We start from the raw sequence: 9143 nt of genomic DNA on the forward strand, positions 1-9143 counted from the left end.
TTTGTTGTGGAGATACAGTCATGTATGAGGCAGCATTTAGTGGTGACATCAGGTTCTTGGTGAGTTTTTTTAGGTAAGGTAAAGTGGCAGGAATCCATCTGTAGTTAAATAAAACATGAGCGTCCTTAGCTGGACTGAGCAGTAGTACCACAGCATATTAGGGGACTAAAACAATCCTCTGGCATTGGGTAAGTATAGGAGAGATGAAAGAAGCCTCAAGAAGTTATTGAATAGATTTATTATTTGGGGGTAAAGTGTGGTGGAGGTGACAGCGGGATAATTTAAAATAAATATAGGAGTTTAGGAAGTATGTTTATTCTCCAAAAAGTGCTGGGCTATAATTAACAGTGTGTTTTCTAGTTCAGGAGTAATTTGGATACCCAGGTAAGTGAAATAATCCACTGTTCTAAAGTGGCGACCAGGGATGGGTGGATCGGTCGTCTTCTCTCAACTGAGAAGCATTATGGAGGATTTTGACTTAATTTTATAAGCCGAGATTTTGCCAAATGACTTGATCAAATTTAGAAGGGACGGAATAGATCTATCCAATTTTCTAAAAAATAAAATGATATCATCTGCGTAAAGAGCTATTCGATGGTCAGTTTCTCCCGTCTTAATATCTGTCATCAAGTTAAGTTCTCTGACAACATTACCGGGGGGAATAGTGGGCAGCCCTGTCTACAACCTCTATTGATCTTTATTGGTTTTGAAATGTTGTTGTTGGTAATAATTTCTGCATAGGGATCATTGTACAAAAGTTTAACCCAGTTACAGTTGCAACCCTTGGGGAGGGGTAAACTTCTAACTACTTGCTAGATATTTATATGTATCAATATAATTAAGTGACAGTGTTAACAATTTATGTACTGAAGTCGACAACTTAGCATATTAGCATGCTAACATCTGCTAACTGACACTAAACACGGTACAGATGAAACTTTGGTCTGAAAGTGCAAAATGAATCCGGTGACAGGACATGATAATTATGAATACTGTACAGGCTACGACCATTTAGTAAAGTTTTTCAATCACAGACATATATATAGAGATGTAAAAGTCAGTTCGGATCCTGGTTTCATAATAACCTTTTAATTGGTTTCTTCACCTCTGTGAGGACTAACAATTAAGGATCCATCATTGTGCCACAACACACTGACCCATTCTACGACCAAAGTGCAGCAGCTCGTATGCATGTTACGCTCAGGTGAAAACACATCTATCACATCTATAAACACATCTATCCAGGTTGTACATGTACATGGTTGTAAATGTCAGAAAGGAGCTAATAATGTCTTGTTTTGTCTTCACACTCTAGACCTTGACAAAACAATCTGTGTCAATTTAGTAAGTGGTGCTTTACTTTATTTCACCTGCACTAAAAGCGTAAATATGTTCAGGAATCAAGGAAATGTAGATCTTCATTTTACGTTTTTTACATTTTTAGACAGTTCCAAGCCCCATCTATTATCTGTGGTATCCTTGATAGATACCACCATCAGTGGACCCAAAGATGCATGATGTACTTTAACCCAAGACTACAAAAACAGCAGATATTTCCATTTGAGAAACTGGAGCCATTTAATTTTTTGGTATATCTGCTCATATAAGTAATTTATCATAATGGTTACATATACATTTCCAACCTATCCATCTATCTATTCCAGCTCTATCACAAGACATTAAGCTTATTTTATAATATATTACTCTTCGAAAGCAGAGTGTAATCTAATAAAAAAATATCAAGAGGCGGTGTGTTTGTCTAGAACTCATACATCCTGTTGGCTTCATTGCTCAACATGACAGCCACATATTTCCTCAAGCAAGAGCCTCAGGTTCAAGGGCATATTTGCTTAAAAACACACCTTCAATTTGCAGTAAGTAGGACTTTGACATCTGTGAGCAATATGTTTTGTCTTAGAAACACGAATTTCATGTCAGATTGACATGAAAGACAGTGAGATATTGTACAAGATAAACAGACAAGGGACTTTCCTTTCAGGTGAAACAAATCACTAGAAAAACAATATGTGAGCCTCTTTGTAGAAAACATCTTGTGTCACAGGTCAGACATAGAGAAGGAATCTCAGGTATGTGTTAAGAATCTGTGTGATAACATGCCAGGAATAAAGTTTTTTTTTTTTTTTTGCCTACCACTACAGTGCACAACAGATTTCACTGGAAACCTTTAGGAATTAACCAGAAGAGAGCATGGTGCCTTCAAATGCAACAAAAATCCTCATTAAAACAAATCTCTAACTGTCAAGATGCTTTTTTCAACCAAGTTCAAAGCCAGCTACAACATACAAGGTTTATTTTTAGTTGAGATTCTTTTGTTTCACACAAGTGAAGCTTGTGTTGGAAACTCATTAGTCTAATGCTTATTTTGGCAAGAGTTTGCCCATTAGTTAGATGGCAGGTCTACTTGGATGTATCTGGTGTTAGCATGACACCTCTCCACACAACCAGGCATTAAAAGTCATGACTCATCCAGTCACTCTTTCTTCTCTAGCTCAACACTTTAGTGCCCCGTACAGCCCCAAGTGTTACTGTGAATGAATAGCTAGTGGTTTCAGAATATATACTGGAGCATGCACCGAGCTGCAGAGCTATCCTGTCAGAGGCCTGCATGAAAATTTGCATTAAACCACAGCAAAGCCAAACTGTAGTAACTGACATGGCTGTTTATCTTGTCTGCCCTGATATGAAGCAAATGTGAGTAGTGGATGCCAACACTGCAATATATTAAAGAGAGAGGAAATGTAAATTATTCTCTCCCAGTTAGATTTAAAAAAAATCCCCATTGTATGGAAGAGGATTAGGGCCACTGTAAAAAAAGTTAATTTTTAAAATTAAAAAAGTTACAGAAATAAAGTCAGATTTCTAAAATAAAAAAGTGCCCCTAATCCTCCTCTGTATCATTGGGGGGTCAAATACTGAGCAGGTTATTAAGGAGGCTGCTAGCTTAGCCTAGCACAAATATCTGTTAACCTAGGTAGAGCTATCATGCACAGGTCTACATGTAGTGTTGACAAACATATACTGAATTTGTTGTTAATTTAATCTGTAAACTGTGGATTCAAGTAAAAATACAGACAGATATGCTTAAAGGTTTCCATCAGTTTCCAGTTTATGCTAAACCCAGGCTAACCATGTCCTAGCTTTAACTACTCAGACGCAAGAGTGATTCTGATCTCAGCAAATACGTCCTCACACAACACAATCGACTTCAAAAAAGAAACCGACCACAAGCAGGCACTTACACTCTGCATCTGCCTCGCTTTAGCTAGCTGTACCTTCAAATCCATGCATCAGGGGTAAACAACAACAGCTAGCTAGGTTCCTTTTTTTTTTTTCCTGCCATAATACATCTTATTTGTTTGTCTGCACATAAATAGAAGCATATACCACAACAATATTCAGGACAATTTGCATTTTTGAGGAGGTATAGACTAAACAAACAAGCTGCGGTGCATTTTAGAGGTGTCACCATGTTTGTGAACTCTGGACAGAGCCAACCGTTTCTAGTTTTTACGCTAAGTTAAGCTAAATACCTTTCTTAACTGATAAATGTTAACCTTTGACTTTAAAAACACACATTTAGGGCTGTACATGGTTTTATTACTCTAATGATGTTCAAATTAAGCTCAGTTTGGGCTCAGATAAAAAGCTAATGCTAAACAAACACTGACAACTGTGACTGACATAAATATCACAGTCATATTGGTCATTTCCAAAACTGACATCAAAACACAGAAAAAAGGTGGCGTCCAGTGCCGTAAAACACCAGTCCTGACGTGTATAATTGAACACAACCTTCACCTTCTTGACTACTACACAAGTTTACAACCAGCACAATAAAGTCATATCCTTACAATACAAAAGTCCCAAACCATAACATGCCTCTGTTACAGTGATGTGCAGTGATGCAATAGAAGTGGGAACTGGCACTAGTCCTAAATTTGCCCCACTGAGCCACATGTGGTGAGCATTAGGCCCGGATCATTAAACACAGAGCTCTCAAACATTGAGATTTTTCTTTTGTCTTAAGTTTGTTTACGTCCACCCAGGCTGAAGTGAGTAAAAACAATAGATCCAAACCATCAGGTGAACTGGTGGCCTGACTACATACATACAGCAACACTCAGAGCAAACAACTAATGATGAGTTTGCAGACTTGAGGCTGAATGGGTAACGTTTACGGTGAATATACAAGTGTACTTGATGTGTAGTGTTTGAGACTGATAATCTTTTAGTTTGTATAATGCATTAAACCGCAGACATGTGCGCACCACAGCTTCTCAGAACGCAACAAGGAAAGACATGTAAATACTGTATATTAAAATTTCGGACTCATTCAATTGTTGCATTTTAGCTTAATAAATGTCTCAATCAATTATTTGATTGCATTATATGCTGATTATCACATTGAAGTGATTTGTATTCTTGTTTTAAGTGACAAAATAAGAAAATAATAAAGAAAATCTCAAAAACTTCTCAGACTGAAGTTTAGCTTCATACAAAACTAAGAAAATATTCACATTTCAGCACCATTTCAGCAGATATTTCCCATTTTTACTAGAAAAGTTTAGACATTAGACATGAATTCATTGCAGATTATTTTTTACATTGATTTTCTAATTAAGCCATTTTCCCCCCAGTGCAACAGAAAAAGTGTCCAGCTACAGCAGTTTTCTATCAGTAACAATACTTGAGTATGTTGGTCTTTGAATTGATTTTTGTCGACTGACAGACAACTAATCTGAGGCCATGCTGCTGATCAATGAATTGATTTTGTCATTCTTCTAAGGGACAAAAAATCCCTTAAAGAACTTGTACCTTCTCAAATATCAGGAAATGTCAGGATTTGGTTCATTTATCTGTATCCGTCTTACAATCACCTCTGCTTTTTGGACTGATTGAACGTATGAGTAAACTGATGAAGGAAATAATGGTTGCGTCATGCCGTTAGTTTTCTCAACTTTGAATTTAAAAACAATTTTTAATGAGGAAAAACTTTTAAGCCGCTGTTTTTTTTGTTTTGTTTTTTGTTTGTTTTTGTTTTTTTGTGCTTGACCAGAGACCTACACCATAAATTATTCATCCTGATCTACGGACATTCACTTCCAATTCTGAGTCTTTTAGTAATCAACTAGTTGAGTTGCTGTTTCACCTCTTTTCAAATGAATGACAAACACTGCTGTCAATCTACCACATGCTCACGGATTTTTATGGACTACCTCTAAGAGATCTCAAGCTTCCTTCTTCAAACAAAAATAGAGAGCAGGGTTTATCTAAAGATTTGTCAATCTGTAGACAAACAAAAACACAATCGGTTAGATACAGCTTGTCTTGGCTTGTCTTGAGTATTGTGCTTTGGGGCTTTTTTTCCCACAATCTCTGTGGACAAAATTGTGAGCTTTGCATAAACATTTCTGACATGACAAAGCACACAATCATCAGTCAATTCCACAGTTTTTATCACTTTAATCTGCGAGGACGAAATCATGATCAGGAGATCAGCTTCAGTGTAAACAGCTGTCCTACTCTGTGTGAGATCATGACACACACACACACGCACGGTGCCTAAATTAAACTGTAGCCGGTGTGTATTTGTAGGATTTTCCGCATTCAAACAAACATCGCAAGGTGCCTCAATCAAAAAGACCCGTGTGAAACGCGTTAAGGTGCTGCTCAGACCTGGAGCTGACCCGTGTCCGTGTGTGTGGACCCGGAGGAGGAGGCTGTGAAGCCGCATGGCAGCGCTGCAGCTCGGAGCCACGCTGCAGAGTGTGCAGCCCAAAATAAACCCGTCCGACTCCCCCCACGGCACAAACCGCTCACCGAGCGCCCCCCGCTACGTGACGACTTCAGACTAACTCACCTTTGAGACGGTCATATGGCGAGAGATGCGGCGGCAGGTGGTAGTTTTCCCTGACGAGGACTCTGTGGAGGGTGGAGGAGGAGGAGGAGGAGGTGGTGGTGGTGGTGAACTTGTCGGATATCGTGTTATATCACCGGTGGTTGTTGTTGTTGCATGGTGGTCACTTAAAAGTCACGATGCCCGGCTTAACCTTGAGAGTCCCAGACATTAAAAAATAAATAAATAAATAAACGCTCATGAGCAGAACATTTCCCTCCCCTTCAAACTGCAGCCACCATGACAAAAAAAAAGAAAAAGAAAACAGGAGCCGGTGGAGCAGCAGGAGGAAGAGGAGGAGGAAGGCGGTGGATGAGGAGAGATGGCAGCATGGGATGCGACAAGGGAGGGGCGAGGCAATCCGGTCTAAATTATAGAAAATATAATACCAGGCTCGCCACAAACTCCAGACTACGCTGAAATTAGCACATGTACAAAAAATATTAATGTATAATTTTTTTAGTATTTTCGTTTTATGAAACTCTCTAGTTGAGCTCAAGTGGACCTTTAACTTGAGCACATTTTGTCTGACAACTCTGGTTACACACACACACACACACACACACACACACACACACACACACACACAAGTATCAGCCATTAAAATATGATTCATCCTGACAAATTGCATTAAACACTAAACGATTTCCTGATGTTTACTGCTGCATGCATCAGTAAAATGTATCCTATCTACTGAGGCAACACAACACTTCAGGATTATTTATCTATTTATTTATTCTGTGCTCCTGAATGCGTATACATTTATGCCATGTATAAAATACATAGGCTACAAAAAATACCATACTTGTTAGTGATTTATTTATTTATTTTTATATATATTTTTAAAGCAAATTTAGGCCCTTATGAATCTAGTTTTTCACACTAAATACAACCCGATGTTTGCAGACACTGTCAAATAAAACTCAGGATACTGTTTGGTTTCTGTGGCTCTGTAGGCAAATTGGACTGAAACTGGCACATGAAGTCTTCTGAGCTTAAGTTGACATTAAACAATGATCATCATCATGCCGTTCAGGAAGTGAGTGCGACTGGGGAAGTGTGTCTGCCGTGAAGCCACTGCACAGTGCATATCATTGTATTTGCATAGATCCTATATACTCTAGGATGTGGGTGTGTCTGCTTCCTGACATGATCCTGCCCTGTTGTGTGTTTTCTGAGGACTAAATAGAGACTTTTATCTGTTGAAGAACGTGCAGTGAGACTGTTATAGATTAACGATTTAAATAATCTGTTTAAATAATCTAACACAGATGCTAAACATCGTGCTGGACTTGTAAATATTCTAACATACAAACACACAGACGTCATGCTGTGTGTGAGGTTTAGTGCACATCTTCATGTCAGGAGGTTTAGTGCCCCCTAGTGAGAAACACGACCATTACAACGCGATTCTCGTGTCACACAGGTGACAAACTTTTTTGATTTGTTGTACTCTGGAGAACTGACAAATAACCAAAGTAGTTTTCGTTCTTTTGTCAAATAAGTTTATGGCATGTTCATAAGAGAAAGGGAATCGTCTTATAGTTCAGTCAATGCAATGCAACTCGTACAGTACAGCGTACAGTAGAACTATACATGCAGACATTCAAAGTCAAATTATTTTAATGGATGTTTATCAATTTCAGACCTTGATTTTGACTTTGAAGATGGAGGAGGATTGGCAATGAAGATGTGAACCAGAAAACAGAAAGTGGAGCAGTGAAATATTTGGAAAACTAAGACGGTAACAAAATGGTTTGTCATCTATGTAATGATAGGATGACAGTCACACAGAACACCAACACACACTATAAATCACCACAATGAAAACTAACCAACAAAATCAACAGTAATACATATAGAGTTGTTTTTATGTGCTAAAGGAGTCGTGCAGGAAACACCTTGTCTTATCTATCCCACCTTATCTCTGTCCAACAATTGAATAAATAAAATCTAAACAGTTCACAAGTGGCAAATATGTAACACACTGATATATTTCAGTAACTGCTCAGAGATCTTATAATCCATCCACTTTCCTCCATTGCAAAGGTCTGTGAAGGTTCTCTGTCATCCAGGTCATGGTATATCCAAAAAGCATTTGAGAAAAGCAACGGAACTCGTTGGGTTTAGAGAAGATGTTTCTCCACTCATCTGAGCAGCTTCTTCAGTTCTAGTCTGTTGGGAAGTTTGAGGTTTAAAAGGGAAACTTGCTTGACCAGAAACTGCTGCAACTAATGTCCATTAACAGTCCGATACTTACTTGTTTGTCCCTGTCCTCTTTCCCTATGAATAGTGCTCTAACGAGTGAGTGAGAGGCTCAAGTCTCGAGGTGCGAAAGGGATTAAAACTTCTTGGAGACAGAAGTTGAGGCTGTATTGTAAATTGATGGCAGATTAAATCTCAGCTCCACTTCCCCTGTTTAGAGAAGATTTCTCCAGTCTTCCTTTACTCCTCTCCAAAACCACCTGTCCACCTCCTCTGACTGTGATTTGGACGTTGTTATCTTCAAAGGAGTGTCCTTCGTCCTTCAGCTGCAGATGGACCGCTGAGTCGCTCCCTGATGCGCTGGCTGTGGTGTGTTGGTACATGAGTTCGTGGATGGGTTGTTTGGTTTCCCCCAATGTACATACAAGTCTGTACATTCCTCAGTTCACTGTAAAGGAGTTGTATGGAAATAAATCCAAAGCAGACAGGTTCCTAAAACCACCTGAAAAAAACACCTGAAATCAAGGGAAACTGTAGTGAAAGAAAGCAAAAATAAATAAGCACTCTTTCTCTTTGGGAAAACAGAACATGGTATTCTGTATCCCAGCCTTACTCTCTGTGATGTAGTACAATAACACAGAGCACTGACCATCCACCTGACTCACAATGACAACAACTCTTAGAGGATCCTGATTAAGTGGAAGCAGAACGTAGACCATACATAGACCATACACTCATTACTTTATATATTGTGGATGAGTACATATAGACATATAATGTTCTGCTGTAGTTATTCTGTCTTTTTCTCTTTAATTTTTACCTTCATTCTGGAGTAAATTGCCTCCTCTTGTTGTATACTGTCACTATGTCGATTCAATTTATCATCGTTTTCTTAATGGGGCTTGGTAAACAGAGGTCTTACAAACCTGTATACTGTACATTTACCAGCTTTTTGGGTTTTATTGTTCTATGCTATGTTCTTAAAGGACGTGCTTCTAGGATCTAGATACAGTAGAATTAG

General features: G+C 38.6%; 1 protein-coding gene across 2 annotated transcripts in view; it reads right to left on the reverse strand.

Moving 5' to 3' along the window:
• The window catches only part of coro2aa (coronin 2Aa), a 37567-nt gene extending 31379 nt beyond the window's left edge, over positions 1-6188 (reverse strand). Inside the window, exon 1 of one of the 2 annotated variants that reach the window (XM_047576248.1) lies at positions 5882-6188. In XM_047576248.1, coding sequence (XP_047432204.1) covers positions 5882-5896 — 15 coding nt within the window. In that variant the 5' untranslated portion in view covers positions 5897-6188. The remainder of the gene's footprint in view (positions 1-5881) is intronic. The other variant, XM_047576267.1, reaches the window with a different exon arrangement.
• Positions 6189-9143: the final 2955 nt, after the last annotated feature.

The sequence above is a fragment of the Mugil cephalus genome, chromosome 2 (assembly GCF_022458985.1).
Source record: "Mugil cephalus isolate CIBA_MC_2020 chromosome 2, CIBA_Mcephalus_1.1, whole genome shotgun sequence".
Taxonomy (NCBI): Eukaryota; Metazoa; Chordata; class Actinopteri; order Mugiliformes; family Mugilidae; genus Mugil; species Mugil cephalus.